This window comes from Sparus aurata, chromosome 8 (genome assembly GCF_900880675.1).
Source record: "Sparus aurata chromosome 8, fSpaAur1.1, whole genome shotgun sequence".
Lineage (NCBI taxonomy): Eukaryota > Metazoa > Chordata > Actinopteri > Spariformes > Sparidae > Sparus > Sparus aurata.
This window is the reverse complement of record NC_044194.1, coordinates 3,243,266-3,265,038: the sequence shown is the minus strand read 5'-3', so window position 1 is coordinate 3,265,038 and position 21,773 is coordinate 3,243,266. Positions and strand designations below refer to the sequence as shown.

The window sequence follows — 21,773 nt, the reverse complement described above, 5'->3', positions numbered from 1 at the left end:
AAGGAAGCCACAGCTTATAGAGGATTCACTTTCTGAGTCTTTCTTCTGCTCTCCAGCTATAATGCAATTAAGGGTCGTATGTGTGTGTATGTGTGTGTGTGTCTGGGTCTTTTATTGACTAAACCCAGTCATGTAAAAACAGTGTAAAGTCTTCAGTGAATTATCTGAGCAGAGTGAATCCCTCTGACACTTGATCACTGAAGCGTTTGTTGATGATGAGAGCGAGGAAACATTTCTGTCGACTGCAGGCTCGTCGTGACGGAGAGCTGAAGAGAGAGAGAAAAAAGAAAAGAATGACAAACCCTCCGAACTGAGTCCTTTGAGCAGCCTCTGAATCACTGTCACCACACTGACTGTAAGACCGGTGCAACAACGCCATCTGCTGACTGATCAAACCTGATGTGAAGTCAGAAAAAGGTGTGAACGCTGTGATTTAACGTTTGGATGAATCTTTAGTAGGCATGTCTCCTTGTTGACACTCTATCAAAGAGGAGCTGAGACAACAGGTGTGAGATTACATTAGTAGAAATACACTTTTTACACACATGTAGGAACAAATTCCTTCAAAGTTAGAAGCCAGCGGCGAAGACGTTAGAACATCTAACAGGTAAAAAAAAACCAGATATTTTATTGTCCGGGACCACACTGAATAGTTTCTCTGTCTTGTCGCTTTTAGTCTGACCAGTAAAATGTTTTTTATCTTATCTTTGTTGAATGTTTTTTTGTGTCCCTTCAGATCGGGGACTTCCTTCGGATCTACAACCTTCGAGCGATCCCAGGATCCAGTAAGGTGCCCGGCCTCACCAGCAGCCAGTCAGATCAGGTGGATCACCTGGCTTTTCACCTGCATGGAGGGACGGCGTACGGCAGGGGGATCCGGGTCCTTCCAGAAAACAGCCCCGACGTGCAGGAACTGAAGAGGTACGGCAGCAGACGAGGGTCAAATACACCTGATGTGTGCGGTCATATTTTAGAGAAAATATTTTTGGGGGATTTAAAACCGTGCTGCAACATAAAACGATGCACGATTTGAATTCAAGGTTTTAAATTCAGTCGAAGCATCACTTTCAGTTCTGAAGTGAAGATTTTAAGTAAAAGTTCAGCAGTAACTGATTCATGTATCCACTGTGTTTGTCTATCGTAGAACCATTGAGGGCTTCGCAGAGGATGACGAACTGAATGACTCGGCGCTGTTGGAGATTTGGAGCACACCACCGGAGTCTCCGTCAGGTATGACTGGATGTTGGACGGGCCTCGAATCAAACCCATCAAATATCAAAACCTTTTTATTCGCCGGGACACCTTGACATGAGAACGCGTTGAAGACATTCGTGCTTCCTCGGGGTGAATTGTTATGATTTTGGTGATCCTCTAAGCTGGCAATAGACACATGTTATGCTTCAGCGGATCATTGCGGTGGAAATTCACTTTCTCTAGGAAATTCTGTTCTGCCACCAAGCACAAAATCTCCTGGGAGAAAATGAAGGCTGACTGTTGATCCTGCCTGGCACCGTTTCTGCTTTCATATCTCCATAATACACTAAATGAATGAATACACTCACAGTGTGTGCTTTGTTGATGGTAGTTGAAACAGAACAGAAGGCGACCCAGTTGTCTCTGTGACAGCAGCACCGACAATAATACTTGGAGACTTTCCATTGAGCATCATCATCAGGTCAGAATCTGAATTTGCTGCTAGCATTTAGCTCAAATCACTGCTACAGTTATACAGGACAGACTCACAGCTGCTAGCACGGCTGTATGCACACGCTAACACTGCGTCTGCACTGCAGGCGGTGTGAGCAGCATGTTAGCAGACTGACTGTAGAAAGAGTGGACACAGTTTCTGAGTCTGATAGCGTTCCACTGGTTTCAAAAAGAAGTCTGACTGTATGTAAGCTTATGAGAAAATGACCTGACTTCTCACTTGATTTATTATCTCAGTAAACCGTTTCCTAATGAATTTATGGTCTCAATCGCTTGCTACAAGTCTCCTTCAACACAGCATGATGTTTATTTTGTAAATTGTGGATCCATTGAGAGTAAAATAGACAATAAAGCAGGATGTGATTTAGGACGTGGCTACCTTATGACTGACAAGTCGCTACGACAGCGTGTCCTCGAGTTTTCAGTCAGATCCAATCAGGACATCCTTCTCAGCTCCACCCTCAAGTCCAAATATGGTCACTTCCAGCTCCTTTAAACAAAACGGTAAAGGCCATAAATCCGAACTTGAGGCATAAAAAACGTGTTTCATAAAACATTTTGTAGCAGCATGGTGGGCTGACACCTGGTCTCTATCTACCAGAGCGAGTGAGGAGAGTGTGAGCGCGCTGGGAGGATTTTATGAAGCCGCAAAAAGAGATTTAATTACAATTTTTTTCCAGTTTTGCTCCTGTACCGCGCCAACCGTTAGTCCAAAGCATCCCTGATGTTGCTTCTCAGTTATATTTGATTGCTATGCTACAGTTTAAGTAAAAATTAAAATACAACACAGAGTTTTTCTTATTTTAGAACAAGTGGGGAACGATTTTAGTAATTTGGAAGGCACTCCACTCCGCTCTCATGCTGTCTACACAGGATGTGTTCAGGCACGGTGCTCTCAAAGCCAACACAGAGTTGCTGTAGTTACGCATGTTAAACAGACGGAAATAGTCCTGAAGTAGTTGGGCGCATCTGTTCAATCAGACGTGCGTCAGATGGAGAAGCCTCCTGCACAGACCAAACGTCCCTCCTGTTTTTCCATTAAGCCTCCGTTGTGCTTCTGCTTACAAACGACTGAGAATGAAAATCACAATATTTTTATTGCGTGAGCCAAATACAAAGAAGGAAGAGCGATGTGAGCGGCGGCTGCCTGCAGGTCGTTGATTGAATAACAAACATGTTTGCCAGCAGCAGAAATATGAACATCCTGACTGCTCAGACAAACCAATTTCTTCACTGACGTGAGGACGGATGGACGGATTGAAGCTGCAGGGAGCTTCTTCCATTAGCGGAGCCTTCTAAAAGCCCACGCTTCACTGGGGATACAATAAAAGTCCAAACTTTGACTGTGACCTGAAGGTTTCAGCTCTGTGCTCGTACCTGCAGGCCTGATGTCTGTTGTGTAACTCTGAGTGGACTAACTATTTGGGATGCAGGACGAGTGTTCTTATTTTATTTTAACCTCTTCATGAACCTCCAGCACTTTGTCTTTGTGCAAACTGAAAGTCTGCCTCCAGTGTCTCTCTTCTTGTTCCTACAGTTGAATGTTTGAGCTTCACTGTGTAGAGTGATGTGTGTGAGGAGTTCGACACCAGACGGCTGTTTTCACATTCATTGCTCAAAGTGTAAACTTTCTCTGAAAATCTGATTTTCAGAGACGGCCGACAAGCGTGACTTGTGAAATCACACATAGTTCAGGAGCCAGTCACCAGCCTGTGCTGCAGAGCGAGGTGATTAATTATCAAAGTGTTTGGTCTCCACTGGCTTGATTTGTGTTATGAGAGGACTTTTGTTGTGAATTGACGCTATACAAATAAAAAATGATTAATTCATTGATACCCAGGATATATATTTCTGATATCTGGCTCCACTAATGCGAAGTGATCAAACTAAAGCTGGTTATCAACTCGATAAGTCTACCACGGGTTTTCACAGCAAGCAACAAGCACGGTCACATGAGAGAGGAGGTGTTAATATATATATTTATTTTATATTTATATGTATTTTAGGAGAAAATAAACCATTAGACACACAGAGGAAGAAGTTAAGCACATAATCTGTCAGAAAGCACAGTGACAGCTGACTGAAAGATGCCGACTGTGTAGAAGATGAGAGTCGATCTGACCACAATTATATTTGTATATTCTGCTAAATTAATGTTTCTCGGGTGTATTCTTTTAGCCTTATTGCTTCTGCGGTCATCCTGCAGTGTCAAACGGACTTTGGAGGAAATTAAAAAAATATATAAAGTGGTAATTTCATATCTGATAACAAGTACAAGGTTATACTGTACAAACAGCTCAGTAAAAAGGCTAAACAGGAGGAAACCTCTCACACAGTGAGCTCCTCGGGATCTTCTATGAATACATATCCCATTTTTCAGAGACGTTATTGGTGAGACGGTGGTCATTCTAGATGTTTGGATCTGTAATGTTCTATAAGATGCTAGAAACAGAATACTAATACACATGCGGTCGGATGAATGAGCTGAAGCAGGCAGAACAACCCGTCTGCTTGTTAGAAGCCTTGTAATAAAGTCATCTTCAGATCAGGTGGTTTTGTTTTCCTCAGCAGAGTACAGTTTGTCTACAGGCCTGTGTTGCGTATTGCTTATTGATTTGTGCGTCTCTGCCTCCTGTTCAGTTATCGATGGTTTCTCTTTCTCTCATTAGATGCTGGAACAGCTGAGAGCAGCACAGGTATGAAACACAGCACACTGCAGCAGCTCGACGGGGCTGATTGAGGTGAAACTGTCGTTTTGAAATGTGACCGAGTTATTACTCATTCTACTTGTATGTTGTTTCTTCACCGTGTGTGTAATAGAGAGGAGCTGCAGTCACGACGTGCAGCCGACGACGCTGTCGGAGCTAAAGCGATCCGATCCAGGTGGAGTTCATCACGTCAGAGTCCAGCTGAGATCCTACGAGCCCCAAAGACTCCACCAGGCGCTGAAACTCTACTGCAGCAAGTGTACATCCATGTAGGCTCACACACACAAAATGACAAGATTAACTGATGTTTCCTGCAAACTTGAACTCCGGTTTATGGATTAGAAGTTAGACATGACAGATTATACTGCTCAGACAAGAGGATCAGATCAGATCAGATCAGTAAGATTTGATGAAATGAGTGATTCTTCTCTGACTCGGCTCTGTGACCTCAGGCAGGACGTCCCTGATGATGAACTGGTAGCGGGTCTCTTCTCGGAGGCGTCTGGGGACTCTGGACCCTGCACCCCCCCGGCGTGGGCTCTCTCCGGTCGGGTCAACATCCCTGGAGGTTCCTCAGGATCCTCGAAGCGCGCTCTGGGCGTTCACCTGTCCACACAGCTCATGTCTGAGGGCAAAACCAAGGAGCTCATCTTCCTCATGGGTAACAAGTTCAGGGCTGAAGTTTATTCTTTTGTCCAACAAACAGTCCAGAACCCAACGACTCATCATTGACTGTTATAAATGACAAAGACAAGCAGTAGATCCTCACATTTAAGAAGCTGGAACCAGCAAATGTTACTGACTGAAATGATTCATCGATTATCGAAATAGAGGCATTTAGAAACGTATCGACATCAAGTCTAATACTGCAACAAACACATGAAGTCAAGACCTCTGCATCCAGCTCACAGACGTTCTGGTGTCTCGCAGGTTCGACTCTGGCGGAAACGTGTCGACTGGCGTCCGGCTACCAGAACATCGTCCCTGTGAGGTCATCGGGAGGTCAGCTGACTCTGCTCGACCTGTCGGCGCCTTTCCTGTTCAGAGGCAGGAAGAGATACTACGGGTGAGAGATGAGCTTCACACTCTGAACACTTTGTGACAATTTATCCAAAAGGAGCGATGAGTGCTGGTGTCAGGAGGATATGTAATGTTAAAAATGACTGGAAATGTATTGAATACCAGGAATTCATATATTAATAAAAATATCATCACTTATTTTTAACATTTTTATTATAACAAACTATGCAGGGAAGGTGTAACTGCACATGTGCGTTGCTAATCACAGTTTTATTCACAGTAACAGCGGCCTGCAGAGACGTCTCAGAGCTGATGAGTTATTCTCTCCTTGACTTCCTGTTTGTGTCGTAGGTGCCGTCGCTGCTCTGAGGCCGCTCTGAGGGAACCGTCTGCTGAAGGAGTCGAGCTGATCGATGAGAAGATCGTTGCAGAAGGTGAGAGAGAGTTTGCTTTGACTCTCTGTCAGAGGAAACTGAGGAGGTGGAGATAAAACTCCCACTGGAAAACATCAGAGATGTGTGTTTTCTGCTTGTTCTGCTGCTTCAAAGTGGCCAAAACATGAATTAATGGGACTTTAACAGAAGCTTCTTTTACAACAGGATTATTGGAAAACTCATCAGCTTCTTATTAAATCAGTTTTTCAAATGTGATCAAAATTAAAACTTCACGTGTTTTGTGAAAGGCTCGTTGTCCTCCCTCCCCCGCTGATCTCAGGTCTGATCTAGCTGGTTTGTTTTCCTCTGAAATGAATCACACTGTAAATGTCTCTGGTTCTTCGGGTCTGCAGCTCTCGGCATCCAGCTGCTGAAGTTCTGCCTGCTGATGAAGCTCGAGCTGCAGGACGCCACCGACACGCTGGAGGTCTTCCTGTGGAGAGACGCCGTGAGTTTCAAAAAGCACATCTCAGGTTCTGCTCACTCTGGACCGCGTTCAGTCGGTCTGGACCGTCACTGAAACGATCTTTGTTTAACTGCTGATGCGGCTGTTTGTCTCAGATATGTCGTCACACTTGACATGATAAAAGGTTTTTAAAAGATGATTTCAAAGTAAAAGTTAGCGATGATGATGATGGTGCGTGTCTCTCTTCAGGAGTTGTTCTTCAGTGTGTCGGCAGAGGACGCAGCAGCCAATCAGGAGGCTCAGGACCGGATTCGTCAAACGATGGACTTCCTCTCTTCACCAGAGGGCAGCACCGGTACGTCTGTCACTTAAGTATCGTACTGAAGAGAAATGATTGGCTGTCAAATTAATACAAGACGAAGTATTCTGTAAAATACATTGTACATCGAATAAGATGTTTTATTCTCTGGTAAGACGAGACGCTCGGGTGGAGCAGAGAAACGGAGCCAAAAGAGTTTAAAGGGGCACTATGTGTTTTTTTTGTTTGTTTTTTGATGAAATTCAAACCTAGAACTTTAATATTTACACCATTAATGACATAATTCAAAATCAGGAATATTAAGTTTTTCCATGAGCGAATAAAAAAACTGATCTCATAAGAAAATAAGGTCCCAGAACTGTGTTTGAAGCGAGAAGGGTGGCAGGGTCCGCCACATATAAACACACGTGTGAAGTTGTTCTCAGGTGTGTTTGTGTCCCCAGGTGAGTGTCCGTGGCTCGATGTGTGTCTGTCAGCGTACCGAGCAGCGGACGACGGTGGACAGAACCGAACCTGCTACCAGATCTGTCACACCGCCTTCACTAAACTCCCCTCAGAGCCGGCCCGATCCTGAACCCACCAGAACCACCTGCAGGTCAAAGGACAAAGGTCACCGGTCAAACCAGAGTCCTGCTGAAAAACTCTTGTTTCTGTTTGATCATTTCGTATTTTCACATCCTTTGTGTTTTGTTTTTTATTGTATTTATTGTGCAGAATTTAATAAATGTAAATACAATGTTGCTGCAAAAATTTAAGAAAACTGACATGTGACTGTATTATTTAAAAAAAACTGCTGTTTCCTGTCTTTCAAAATAAAATGAATAACTTTTAAGGAAGTTGTTTATATTTTAGTGGCTGTATATAGATAGATGATGGATGGATGGATGGATGGATGGATGTATGGATTATTGAATCTGTCTGATGTGTTCTCTCCTGTGAAGAACTTAAATTAACAAAGTCTTTAAATTGTTGATAATCTCGTCCACATCCAGGTTGAAAACAAATGTTACTTCAGTTGGATTTTATAAAACACATGTAAATGTGACTCTGTGCGCTTCACTCAGAGAACTTGTACTTATCTGTGGTGTCACTGCGACATCTGCCGGTCAGCTGACAGCATTACACATTTAATACACTCTTAAAAAGGATCCAAACACACATTTTCATCTGTGATACTCTGACTTTGCACCAGAGGGCGCACAAGACCTACAAACACTCGTCCTGTCTTGACTTTCAGTGAGAAACTAAAACGTTTCTGAGTCGCTGGACTGAAGCTGCAGAGGCGAACTGGGACATTATTTAAAATATTAAGTAATTAAACAATAGATTGAAGAGATAATGTACGAATAAGAAAAGTTCAGTGTGGATTTCCTGCAGGATTGTTACTGTGAAACATCAATCAGCAGATATTCAGTAGTTTATAGAAGTTTACTGAACTTAACTTCCTCAAATATCAACATGTGTTTGCTGCTTGTTTTATACTCATTTATTATGATGTTACTAAAGAGATGAACTGCAAATCTGCAACGGTTTCCTTCATATAAGTGCGTTAAATCTTTAATATATATTCCTCCTTATCATTTTCTGCTTGAGGTCCCTTTAATCTGGAAACATCTGTATATTAATAACTCATCAGGACTCACTCAACTCAACTTCTTGACAAAGTGTGTAAGATGACTGAATGTCCACATGAACATGAGCCAACACAGTTTACAGCTCAGTGTTGTTGGTTCTTCTCGGATCAGAGCAGGTTTGACAGATGACTCCCCTCCTCCTCCTCCTCCTCCTCCTCCTCCTCACCCCTCCCTCGTGTCCTCCTCCTCCTCCTCCTCCTTCTCTCGGGTCCTCTTCTGTCTCTCAGTCGGGGCTCGGTGTCTCCACCAGCCGCATTTCACCGCGTCCTCCCCTGACGCTCCGGAGCGGCTGTGCGCGCTGAGAGTTCATGTGACGGAGGTAGACCTTTAAAAAACTCTCCCCCACACCTCCACCCTCAGCTGCGGAGGATCTGGACGCTTTGCTCCCCTTTTTTGAGCCCACTTTGAGGACTTTTTCCCCGCTCTGTTCTGGATCTCTTTGGGGATGCCTCCTGACTGGAGTCGCTCCGGGACGCACCCAAACCTGACAGGTGCCTTTCTTACATACAACCGAAGACTTTTTGAACGCTGTTTACGCGCAAAGATGAAGGAAAACTGATCTTTTGTGTTGGTTTTAAGTCAATATTTTTAAATTGTTCTCTCTTTTTTTGGGCCGATTATCAGAAACCAGAGATGGATCGATCATTTCGGATCACACATCAGTTTTATCTGACGGGTTAGACAGAACCACACGATGCTGCTGCTTCCATTCTCGAGGTTACTGTGTTTGTGGCTCTGCAGCGAGGCCGTCGCGAGTCAGTTCCACTGGAAAACAAAGACGACTTTCAGCCCTCATTATGAATCCACCGCCGCTGATAGGAATGCGCAGAGCCGGAGATGGCGCACAGTCAGCGGGGAGGACAATGGTGGGACGCAGGCGCAGGCCTCTTGGCTGGATACTGTAAACCCGTCGGCCCCTGAGCGTCTGGGGACTCTGGCACCTCGGCGCACTGTGCGTAAAAACGATGCGCAAAATGGAGCGCGGCGCATCCGACCTGTACCCGGAGACGAGGCTTTACGCACGGATGTTAACAAGGCTGGAGAGCCGCGGAGGGGTGGATGCATTCCGGGGGAAGTGCTTACACAAACCCCGCATGGACGCCCCTGTAGCCTCGGGAGGAGCGGACACCACCGGCGGCAGAGACGGAGCGCAAAACCGGGCCGGAAGAAGCGGAGCGAGCCGCTGCAGGACGGAGCCGCGTGGGAAGCTCTGCCCGCCGCCATGGCGCAGGAACAAGAGGCCGAACCCCCGTTCGGACTCAACACCAGTGACTACGAGGAGGAGTACTCTGTGCCGGACTTCCCCGACACCACGCCGTTCGTGCCGGTGAACACGCGGACCAGACGGAAGCAGGTGAAGAACCCGTTCTATCCGGTCACCGCGGAGTCGTACGGCGCGTACGCGGTGATGATCATCGCCGCCCTCATCTTCAGCGTCGGGATCATCGGGAACGTGTCGGTTATGTGCATCGTGTGTCACAACTACTACATGAGGAGCATCTCCAACTCGCTGCTGGCCAACCTCGCGCTCTGGGATTTCGTCATCATCTTCTTCTGCCTGCCGCTCGTGGTGTTTCACGAGCTCACCAAGAACTGGCTGCTGGGGGAGTTCTCGTGCAGGATCATCCCGTACCTGGAGGTGAGAGGGGGAGGAGGGGAGGAGGGTGCGGTGGTTGTTGCTGATGATGGTGCTCATGAATTACATGTCAGTTGACAGGTGAGGGCAGGATGATGATCACGCATGACTTCATTTTGCAGGCAGACCCAAAGTTTCCCCACATCTGTGACAGGTTTTACTGTGACGAGCAATGTGACTCTGCACACACCAGCACAGTTATTTGACCCACACACCAGTTATATACACGCAACAGCTTGAATTAAAGGGAAAGTTCACATTTTTCCAAGTCTGTAATCATTTACAGACTTGGAGACTTCTTCATGTGTCTGTAAGTGCCAGGGCACAACATCTTCATATTCCAAAGTCTATCTGAGACTAATGTGAGACTTCATCTGTCTGAGTTTATCAGATCTTCCAGTCTTTTTCCAAGTACTGGACAGTGGTGGAAAAAAGGAACACAAAGATGAAGTTTTGTACTAAAACCCCCAAAACTCTCATTATCATCTGCCTCCTCATATTGATGAAAAGTCAGGTGAAGTTTCAAGGTCCACAAAACATTTCTGCAGCTTCCCAGCAAAACAACGTTGCAGCAACATCCAAAGTAGACTGGAACTTGATTTAAAACGTTAAAAAACAAAACAATAACAACATAAAATGGTCTCTGAAGTTAACCGTGATCATGCACCCCGTCTGAAGTGGGTCCACGAGCTCGACCGTGTAAAAAGCGTCTTTTCAAATCAGTTTGGGACCTCTGGGCTCACGTAGCCTGAAAGCCTAAATCGTTTCTGTGCAGTCCCTGAAGAGATCTCTTCTTCATGTGAGTCATGGAGGTGAAACACTAAAGTCTCTATTCTGTTTGGGTTTTTTTTTAATCACTTCAAAAGTTACACAGAACACAGTGTGAAGCTCCTGAGGGACTTTTTAGGAACCACACTCCCCTTCATGTGACTGATCACACAACACAACTCGGCCACGAATAAGAACTTTGTGCTGGAAAAGACTCTGGATGATAACTGGTTAACATCAGTCGTCAATCTGTTCTGAACGTCAGAACCAGATGATTTCAGTTCCTTTTAAACTGACAAACTTTACAGGACACGGATCTCGGTTTTGACCTGACACGTCTTCCCGTCCTGAGCAGAATTAGGTGGACGGTGGCTCCAGACTGCAGTCGGGATTTAATTCAGGTTTAATGTCGCCTCATGTGAAGACTCTTTAATCTGATCCGTGTCACATCAGGCCACAGTAAACAAGACAACACCTGCCGCACACGTGACCTCCTGCTGTCCAATCAGAGGGGAGATCTGGATTAATGAAGAGTCTCTCAGACTGAGATTAGGGAAGGACGACCCCCCTCTGATCAGACTTCATCAGCGAAAACAAGGAGGTTTGAGGATTAGTTCTAGATGGATTTAGGGCTGTTACTGATGTACTGTTATTCTCTCTGTCGATTTGTCTGTCGATTGCATTCTCAATTAATCCATCGGTTGTTTGGTCTGTAAAATATCAGGAAATTGTGTAAAATGTTGACGTTGAGCCCAACATGACGTCCTCGGAGTCACGGAGTAACTCACAATACGATACAATTCACGATGAGTTGCCAACGATGTGATCCTGCGACAGTCGATCGAACAAAATAAAGCAACAATAGTTAGAAATGAGTCTATCTTGGTGCCTCTTCAACACACGCTGACTGCTGCGTGTCTACATGTGCCATCCCTCCAAAATAAAAGATCCATAAACTGACAAAAGTCTGAAGAGTCAGAAAGCAGAAAAGCTCTGGAGTTAAAATGTTTGAAGGAAGGATGCAACTACTGCTCACTGAACTATTGCGAGAGTTTAAACCACAAGGAGTCATGAAGTTGTGATTCCATGAAGTCTAATTGATCAGGGGAATCTGTTTTTAATACCTGCATGTAACCTGCAAGAATATCAATATTTGCTGCCAGTGTATCGATAATCAAATCACAAGAGGAAGCATTGTCAGAAGTGAGGAGTAACTACAGATTTTTCAGGTATCTTTACACAAGTATTTATTTCTCTGACAATGTTTGACTCCATCTCTCTACATCTGAACACAAATATCTGAACTTTCTCCTCCTCACATTTTCAAAACAGGCTTGTTACTTTAGTTTGATGCATTTGATGTGAATTATGGGTTATCTTTATTTGGCGTCATTGCCAACACCATCCCAACATCACCAGACTGATTTCAGACGAGACAAAGACATAAGAAGCCATAAACAGACAGAGAGGGAGACTGGAATGTGGAGAAAAGGCGTGTTAGTGTCTCGTATCCGCAGAGAGTTTCTGATTTTCTCTCTTTGTTGCTGCTCGGGACGCTTTACCAACCCAACATGTGACTATTTAACGTCCTGGGAATGAGACTCAACAATCAACTGTCTTTGTGGTGCGTTCAGGAACAGCTGGGACAAATCCTACTGATTCTACCTTTAACTTTGATAGTCTTTGAATTATATTAATATGACGTGAGCTTCAGATAGCTTTGAGCACAAATGTCCTTCAGAGGGAGACTTTATACTCTGATACTCTGAGTACATGTCAGAGCCTGTACTCTAATACTGTATCTGTACTTTTGAAATTTAAATATTAGCGGCAGGTTATCGTGTGTGTAAAATCTGTTAAATCAGAAAAACAAAAGCTTGTATTTATTGAGTTTAATCCTCTTAACAGCAGCAGGGCTCTTTGTTTGAGATGATGACCTATATGACTTCACTGATATTTACTGATGTCTCCAACCATCGTCCTTTTTTCACATTTGACTTCTAATTATTCTTGATAGTTAAATTTATACATATACGTTTTAAGTCTCAAGTGGAGACATTAACATCCAAATTGATAAAAATTTCAAGAGTCAATAAGTGAAATAACAGTTTTTTAACTTCTTCGCCGGTAGTTCATTCAAATTCAAATGAAGCTTTATTGGCAAGGAAAAACTGAGGTTGACATTAACAGAGCCAGAGAGAAATGAAAAACTGTGAACTGTTTAATGAAATGTAATCACAGAACAGAAAGAGGATTTAAACTGCTGTGACAGTCCGACCCCCAACACACACACACACACACACACACACACACACACACACACATACACGTCAATATTACCAACAGGGCACTAAGTCTCTCCACTGTCTAAGAAGGGACCTCTGTTTCCTGTCATTTTGAAAAAGCAAAAACAGAATAGAAAAGCTTCTTTTAAGGTCTTTTACCATAATATTACTTAAAATGTGTACTTTATTTTTTTTAAAGGAATTGCCAAGAGGGGACTCAAATCCTTCAGCAACCTCTAACTATCCAAAACACACACACACATGTTTTTTAAGTTTCCTGTCAGCAGTGTTTAACCTGACATTCCGTCTCTCTTCCAGGTGGCGTCTCTCGGGGTCACGACCTTCACGCTGTGCGCTCTGTGCATCGATCGTTTCCGTGCCGCCACCAACGTGCAGATGTACTACGAGATGATCGAGAACTGGGCATCCACCACGGCCAAGCTCGCCGTCATCTGGGTGGGCGCTCTGCTGCTGGCGCTGCCCGAGCTGCTGATCCGACAGCTGGTCACAGAGGACGGCGACCCGCCCGACGTAACGCCATGCGAGCGCTGTGTGGTCCGGATCTCCACCGACCTCCCGGACACGCTCTATGTCCTGGGACTCACCTACGATGGTGCCCGTCTCTGGTGGTACTTCGGCTGCTACTTCTGCCTGCCAACGCTGTTCACCATTTGCAGCTCACTGGTCACGGCCCGCAAGATCCGGCATGCAGAGCGGACCTGCGTGCGCAGCAGCAAGAAGCAGATCCAGCTGGAGAGCCAGATGAACTGCGCCGTGGTGGCGTTGGCCATCCTCTATGGCTTCTGCATAATTCCAGAGAACATCTGCAACATCATCAGCGTGTACATGGCAGCCGGCATTCCCAGGAGAACCCTGGACATCCTGCACCTGGTCAGCCAGCTGCTGCTGTTCTGTAAGTCTGCGGTGACGCCGGTGCTGCTGTTCTGTCTGTGCCAGCCGTTCACCAGAGCTTTCCTGGACTGTTGCTGCTGCTGCTGCGAGGAGTGCGGCCCACCCCGCTCCCCTGCCACCATTGCCAGTGATGGCGACGAGTGCACCACCACAGAGCTGGAGCTGTCGCCGTTCGGCACCATCCGCAGGGAGGCGTCCACCTCAGCCGCTTACACGTCTGTGGGGACGCACTGCTGAGGTCAAAGGTCAACAGTGTTGGCTGAGCTTCTTCTGGGTCATTTGATCGATGGACGCGTTGACATATCAGGCTGTAACTTCCTGAGTTGGAATCGACTCCAAACTGTTGAACACGTTTGTCTTGACTGACTTGTCAGTTCACTGTTTACAGGATTTATATAAAAAAGAACACAGTCAGTCTTAGTTAATAGCATTTATATGTTTAGCTCTTTTAAATTAACTCACCAGTATTTTTACTGATCGTGCACTCAGTATTACTTTTCATTCATCGTCAGTGTATTTCACAGAAGATGAGAGCCGACATGGACCTTGAACTTCTCCTGATTATGATGTAGTCCAACAACACAAGTAATGAAAAAGAATTTTGTTCAACATCTTGACAAAGTGTTAATTAAAGGGAAGACCCTTAAAATAAAGTGTTACCTAAAATTGGCACAAACACAGTAATCACCAACCACGGCTGCTGTCAGCTCTGGTAGGTTCATTTTTTGGATGTTTTGTTTCTTCGTGTGAGTGAGTTATGGGGATGTACAGTAATATATTTGAAAATGGCTGTTGATGCTGTTGTTGTTGTGTTTGCTGCAGATGTTCTGGCGAATCAGTTCCAGCTGTGTGAGTGTGTTTCTCTTCACTGTGTGTTTGATAGCAGACAAACTGCACACCGCTCAGTACACAAATGTAACGACAGAGTTATTGTTTTGTTTTTTATTAGCCACAAGAAAGATGTCACTTTAATTAAAAAGTATTTTAAAATGATATTTTGAACCTATTTTGCATCTAGACTGATGATTTGTTTGTTCAGTGGCAGCTCTGTATGCCTTCACAGTGCAGGAAAGCAGGAATGAAACCAGGACTGTTTTTTTTTTCATGTCGGAAAAGCACTTAAACCTTTATTTGCTACAGTGGAATCAAACGGTTTGTGCAAAAGTTTGTGCTATCGCGAAAGTTTCCCGATATGTATACTGACGTATAGGGAAACTTTATCGATAGGGCTTTGGAGGTGGAGGTGGAGTCCTATGCGAGCTGCTCAGTGGTGCACAAAGCTGAAAAAGCTTAACTTCTAAGATATAAAATGACCCGGAACTTCTGTATTGTGTCACGCAGAGAGCATCCACCACTGTCAGCACTGAATGTTTCTTACTTATATTTCTTGCAGATGAACAGCTGGACTTAATTTATCCTCTTAAGGTTTTCTGTTCACAGAAGAAGTAGACAGTTTTGAACACACATCAATCTTTTATTCACATTTCATTCAATCCAAGCCACAGGAGTAAGCAATGTAGAACTGTCAGGGAAAATGAATGGGACTTTTACATCCATCAGCTCCTCAGATCACAATGTTTCCGGAGGTGCTAACAGTATAAAACCTTGCTATGGTTCCCTGGAGGCTGTTTCTTACAGCTGCTGTGGGAGTGTGTTGGACAGCACAAAGGATAAACTGATGATGAGGTTATTTAAAGTCTAACCATTAGTGGGGCTTAAAATGTGTAATTGAAGTTGTCAGTATGATCATTGTTAGAAGAAAAAGAGATGATGTGCAGACTGTTTATCCAGAGCACACAGTCACTATTGTTTGTACAGTTCAGACTGAACACAACGTGTCCTCGTCTCCTCAGAGATACAGTCAGTACAACAAACAACAGGACCGTCTTCAGGCATGGACAGAACGCAGACAGCTTGAAGAGTCGATGCAAGAGGATCATTTATTTTAAATAGTTCCATTTGCTCAAATGACAAAACCTTCAAAACACAAACTGACTTCTCCTTTGATTCCATTATAATTTGCTGTGTCAGGCTCAGCACAGAATCTCAGCTGTTATTTTTTCTCTCGCCATCATTTCGTCATCATCGTCCCCGCCCCAGCCGGGGAGGACACAGCGCGCCATTGTCCTCGCCTCCCATCGTCATGACGACGGAGGGAATCTGCCTCTCAGCTGGCCGCCACAGTGAACAGTGCTACAGTACCACAGACGGAGTGTCGAGGCTCATTTATACTGAAAGAAGTTGTCGCTGATGGTTTCTGGTCTGATCCGGTCCAGTCTGGCCTCTAAAGAACACATCCTGGTCAACAACTCGATCAAGTTCCTGGTGCAGATTCTTTCAGCTCTACTTTTAAATGTTACCAGTGTGAATCTTACCAAACAGTTTAACACACACTGAGCCCGCAACATGAAGCATCATAGGTGCTGACAAGGTATAATTCAAAAGTTGGCATATGCTAAATATTGTAGGAAGTTGACCCCTGACCTTAGCATATAACATTTAGCATGTTGAGTAACTGACTGTCCACCTCTCCAGGATGTACTCTGTCTCACCTCATGTTTCCACATTATGGATCGGCTCCAGAGCAAGAATAAAATAGTTATATAAGATTGTCCTGACAATGTAAGTTATGTTAGCTTGCATATTTTTTTGCACATTTATGTTAATATGCGTGTTACAGGTATCATAGTAGCATGCTCTCATATAGCATGTTACATGGCAATAATGCATGAAAGCACTAATCAATTATCCAGAATGTAATAGGAACATTGTCTGTAACGCGAAACTATCTTTTGACATGACTGGAATACCAAATTATCAAAGTCGGTGATGAGAGGAGATTCGACGTGAATTTGTGTCTGTTCGCTGTGTGCGGTGTGAATTTCGCGCGATGCTGTGTCGTCTATTGGCGTTGATGTTTAGACTGACATGATGTTTACACCACTGATGTGTGCAGGTTTACCAGAGTAAATAAGTTGAATCAGTTCTTCCACTTGAGTAAACACCGGTGGACTTTTGCCACCTCTGTCTGGAGCACAGCTTCCCTAGAAATTCTGTTGTTCGCTCATAAAAACAATCTAAGCCTGAAATATTGTGCCTTTACATTGATCTGGACAGATAACTAGGCATTCTGTGTGGCTCCCAGCAGGAACCTGAGAGAAAATTCCCAATCCTGAATGCAGGCAACATGTGACGCTTGAACATTAAATATTTCTGCAATTAGATCTGTAAAGACATGTTGCGAGGGAATATGTTTCATCATGCTGCTGTCAGAAATGTGGATCACTCTCTCTCAGCTGAACGCTTCATGGTCTCTCCAGTTTGAGTGGCACTATTCAAAGAGTTTGGACATGTTTTTTATTTTCTTAAAGATCTTTGACACTTGCCTTCCCCCGTCATTCAAGAGAATATGATCTAAAATTGAATTTGCAGTTGCAGCGTTCATGTTCTTGGATAATGACCTAACATTCTTGCCTAATTGAGTTCATCCCTAAATCACCAAAAGGGGAGTCATTGTATGTAAACCACATTCTTCTCTAATCACCCGTTTAGCTTTGATTTGTTCTCTGGCACCAAACTTGCATGTTGGAGTCTTTTGTAGACGAGGCTGGCCGGCCCCGTCGCTGCTCCAGTAATTAGACATCCCCATTCATTCAGAGACAATGGGGCAACGGGTACACTGAGGCTGTGCTGCTGAACAGGCTGCTCACTGACCTTCTCCTAACTGCTCTCAGGACTGTGTTCTGGAATGAGACAGACGTCCTGGGAGGGCCGGGATCTCCGGCCCTGATTGGTGGACAGGAGCCAGGCTTCCTCGGCAACCGGACCACTCGCCCTGGATGGTGCAGGTTCAGATAACTTTTTGCTGCTCGAAACATCAAAACAGCCATAAAATAAGCAGACATCTTTATATTTGTGTGTGTTTATGTTATTACTCACATTTTGGACAATATATGAGTGGATTGGCAGCAGTTGGTCGTATAATGATTGAGTCCACTTTTGTGTAAAATTCATTTTCAGTCTTGGGGGCCCTTTCCTGGTTAAATATACACTCCGTTGCCTGTATTTTTGTGGTCAAAAAACAACGGTCTGCAGTGAATTCTGTCATTTATTTTATTGGCCAAGTGTTGATGAGGTTTTCAGTCATCCAGCTCATGGTAATGTCTGTGGAGGTAAGTTCCCTCCACCGACAGCTTAAAGGAGTCATCACCCGGAAATCACAATTTCTCTCGTTAAATCATGCATATTGGTGTTGGACCTCTGTTGAAACTTGCCTGAAAAGCTGGAGTTTAAAAGTGGCTTTTTTTTTTCGCTTTGGCTCTTTTTCCGAACAGGAATAGCGCACAGTAGTGCGCGTTCCTAAAGCACGAGATTTTGACTCTGCTCCTGTGGTGACGTTACCACAGGAGGCTACTTGTATAAGCATCGGCTCACAGCCGTCCTCAGCCAGAGTGAGCACGCCGAATCTGCTTATTTCTCTGTCATTTTCACGCCATACATCGTGACCGCCAGCATTAAAACTCAGGTCTTACATGTAAAACACGAGTGTGAAAAGTAAGAAGGAAAAAAAAAGAATTTACCATTCAGAGACATCCTGCTGTAAACGTGTCTCTTCCACCGTCTCTGCCTCTTCACTCTCCCATTCAGGTTCCGACTCCGGCTCGTACATAAATGCCTGAATTCCGTAAGGTTCGTCATTTAGTGTGTGCGCCATGACAGGGGGCTGTTTATGTTTTGGAGTCTGTGTGTGCATGCAGGCTCGCCCCCCATTCCGGCTCTGTCCTTCCTGCGGCCAATCAACGCGCGCCTCATTACATATTAATACAATGCACATCCGGACCGGTCAAAACCTCGCGCATAATCTCGCGTGAGAAAGTCGCGGTATGAAAAAGTGTCAGAACAAGCTGTATGTTTGATTTTTTTTTTTTTAATTTCCTAATAAGTTTTAAGAATTGATCCAAAGCGATCCAAGAGGGACTGGATATGTAAAAAAACAGGTGATGACACCTTTAACAGCCATTCACACCTGGGCTCACCTAGCCCTAGCAACTCATGTGAAGGAGTGGCCCCAACAACCACACAGGGTTTAAAACCCTGCGACTCCCCTCCAGTTGGAGAAGCTTCTTGGATGAGAAGTGAAACGTCTTCAAGAAACTGAAACAAGTCTGGTTGCCTATGATACAGCACCAGCACCAGTATTGACCAAATGTAACCTGTCACTCTCTTGGTGAGCAACAATTAACAGTATGCCGTGATCACTTGGCTGAACTTAAGAAAGAAGGCCATCTTGAGCACTGCTGTATCTTGTGCTAAAGTTCAGTTCCATTAAATCAGCCAACCAAACAAGACATAGAAGTTCCACATTTATTCATTTTGAAGGAAATCTGGTGAGGACTGGATTATGTTTTCTTGTGAGAAAATTAAGTAATGTTTGTTTACGAATCTAGCAAGTAACATTTGTTTTTCATTAAAATAATGCAATTTTGCAAGACACCATCTGCTGGTGGTGTTGACAGTTACTAACCGTTCACGTTCAGCAGTTTGAGTTTTGAGAAAGATTGTCGTTTGGTTTGACACAGACAATAAATAACGTTGCCTTTAAAAATGAAACACAAAGTGAATTTTAACATTTAGCTTTCCCCAACATTAATGAAAGTGCCTTTTTGCTTAAACCGCCTTGTAGGTCGACTTTGAAAACAGCTTATCACGACCCGTATTTAAGTTTCTTTTTTAGATGGCGACCTCTAGTGGTTGTAGGACTGTAACAGCTGCAGAAAGTGAAGAGAAAAAGTGTAAAGATTGAAAAGTGTGTGGAGAGAGGAGGTCAGGGATGAATGGTTTAGTTCGAAAAAAGCCCAGGACTTTAATTCAGGTGGCTACTGTTTGTGTCCAATGTGAATCCAGAAGTTAATGGTGAGTTATTTAGTAGTTTTAGTGAACTTGTAGCAGTCCCATTATGTGGTACTTGCTATCTTATTCTTTTAACTTAGTTTCAAACTCTTGGTCTGATTGCATTGGATGCAGATCAACTGTGTGCAGGGTGGTGAGACGGGCTCCTAATTGATGAATGAGAGCAGCTTGCAGTATTTCCCCTCACAGCCAATCCAGCCTTGAAGGCACCCTTGTGTTGTGATATCCAAGCCCCTCTATACACCATCAGCTTTTTCCCCCCATTTCATTTAATTGGCGAGCATTGTGATTCCCCATCTGTATATATTTTCTATTTATATTCATGTGTATTTGGGCTGTATTTATAGCCAGTTTTCTTCCAGTATTCCCACAGACCCAACCACACAGCAAAGGATTGATGAAGGTCTGGTACGCTGCAATTATTTTGCTTTGCAATTGCTGGTAATCGACCCATTCAGTTGCTTTCGGATTGCTCTATGAATGTAGCGCTTAATTGTCTCTACAGTCAGTTAACAAGGTGTTAGTAGTAAATACAGACAGAAATCACTGCAGCTGATAAATATGAAGGTACAGATTTCCTTCAGTGATCATCCACAGCACGTTTTGACTTGGCTATCTGACCAAAAGTTGTCTGTCTTCTCTCAAACAAAATGTTGGGCTGATAAGCTAACAACGCTATCCTTGTTCCCTTTTGTTGTCAGACTAAAAAAAGAGACAACTCTTGACTGCAGACCCACTTCTTCTCCCGTCTCCTCTGCAGTGTGACAGTGTTTCTGCTGTTAACCAGCCCCGACTCTGCAGCACCCTCCATGCCCCCGGGTGAAGACTATTAATGGAGGCAGACTGCAGCTGCTGTCAGAAAGCTGCAGTGATCTGACTTGCTCTAAAAAAGTTTAAAATCCTCCCAGGCGTCCGCTGTAGCCTCCTCCACAAACTCTTCACATCCAATCTGTTTCCTCCCGTAACAAACTGAAACTCTGCAGACTGAAGTGCCACCTCCTCGCAGTCTGCCGCCGAGTCTTGCATCCAGAAATGACAAAGAAGAGAAACTGCAGGCAGCCTCTGACAGCAAACGGTCTGAAAAATGTGAAACACAAACAGGAAGTGAGCCACTAAAGAGACGATACGCACAGTCCTTATAGGGCTACATAAACACTGCTGAGTGGCATTAATACGACCCACTTCTGTTGCAGAGTGTTCAATGGTGATTTAGTGACTTTAAAGTTAAACGATAGTTTTTTTTTTTTTAAGTGGGGTCATATAAAGTACATATCTATAGTCGATCTGTTTCCTACCGTAATCACCGATCAGCGCAGCCTCAGTTTGGAGAAGTAGAGAGCCGCTCCAGCCCAGACGCTCAGCTTTGTACTGCAGTGAACGGGGTTCAGCAAAAAAGCGAAATTAACCACCTAAAACAAGACTCACCTAAAAAAATTTACATCAGTTCAAGTGTACGTTGTATAGGTAAAATTCACACCGCTTTACATCGCTGTCAGACCGCGCTTTCTTTTGGCACTACATTTTCTCAACCACAGAACCTCCGTATCCCTACGCATTAGCGTAACTGGGCAACAGCTGATCTGCGAGAGGCGGCTGGACGAGAGGTTTACTTTCGATAAAAACGAAACTTAACTCTCCGTATCCTTCCACATTAGCGCTCATGCGTAGGGATACAGAGGTTCTGTGGTTGAGAAAATGTAGTGCCAAAAGAAAGCGCGGTCTGACTGCGATGTAAAGCGGTGTGAATTTTACCTATACAACGTACACTTGACCTGATATAGATTTTTTTAGGTGAGTTGTTTTAGGTGCTTAATTTAGCTTTTTTGCTGGACTCTGCAGTACAAAGCTGAGCGTCTGGGCTGGAGCGGCTCTCTACTTCTCCAAACTGAGGCTGCGCTGAGCAGTGATTACGGTAGGAAACAGATCGACTATAGATATGTACTTTATATGACCCCACTTCAAAAAACCCAAACTATCCCTTTAATGTGATTGAAAAAAGTTAAAAGCATGAACAGCGAAGGAAAACAGGAAGTG

The 21,773-nt window shown here is 44.3% G+C and overlaps 2 protein-coding genes across 2 annotated transcripts in view; both read left to right on the top strand.

The window, feature by feature from the left end:
* pot1 (protection of telomeres 1 homolog) overlaps window positions 1-7,426 on the top strand; it is a 53,386-nt gene extending 45,960 nt beyond the window's left edge. Inside the window, exons 11-20 of the mRNA XM_030424593.1 lie at window positions 737-921; window positions 1,145-1,230; window positions 4,377-4,403; window positions 4,528-4,684; window positions 4,868-5,076; window positions 5,346-5,481; window positions 5,787-5,869; window positions 6,223-6,317; window positions 6,525-6,630; window positions 7,038-7,426. Of these exons, the coding sequence (XP_030280453.1) occupies window positions 737-921; window positions 1,145-1,230; window positions 4,377-4,403; window positions 4,528-4,684; window positions 4,868-5,076; window positions 5,346-5,481; window positions 5,787-5,869; window positions 6,223-6,317; window positions 6,525-6,630; window positions 7,038-7,168 (1,215 nt within the window). The 3' untranslated portion in view covers window positions 7,169-7,426. The remainder of the gene's footprint in view (window positions 1-736; window positions 922-1,144; window positions 1,231-4,376; window positions 4,404-4,527; window positions 4,685-4,867; window positions 5,077-5,345; window positions 5,482-5,786; window positions 5,870-6,222; window positions 6,318-6,524; window positions 6,631-7,037) is intronic.
* Window positions 7,427-8,462: 1,036 nt separating this feature from the next.
* On the top strand, window positions 8,463-14,835 carry LOC115585929 (prosaposin receptor GPR37-like). The gene is made up of 2 exons (XM_030424592.1): window positions 8,463-9,867; window positions 13,236-14,835. The coding sequence occupies exons 1-2, from the start codon at window positions 8,923-8,925 to the stop codon at window positions 14,064-14,066; spliced, it is 1,776 nt and encodes a 591-aa protein (XP_030280452.1). The 5' UTR covers window positions 8,463-8,922; the 3' UTR covers window positions 14,067-14,835.
* Window positions 14,836-21,773: the final 6,938 nt, after the last annotated feature.

Coding starts and splice junctions, on each gene's coding strand:
- LOC115585929 (XM_030424592.1), top strand. CDS start 8,923: ATGCTGCTGCTTCCATTCTCGAGGTTACTGTGTTTGTGGCTCTGCAGC. Junction 9,868..13,235: donor GGATCATCCCGTACCTGGAG/GTGAGAGGGGGA, acceptor TCTCTCTTCCAG/GTGGCGTCTCTCGGGGTCAC.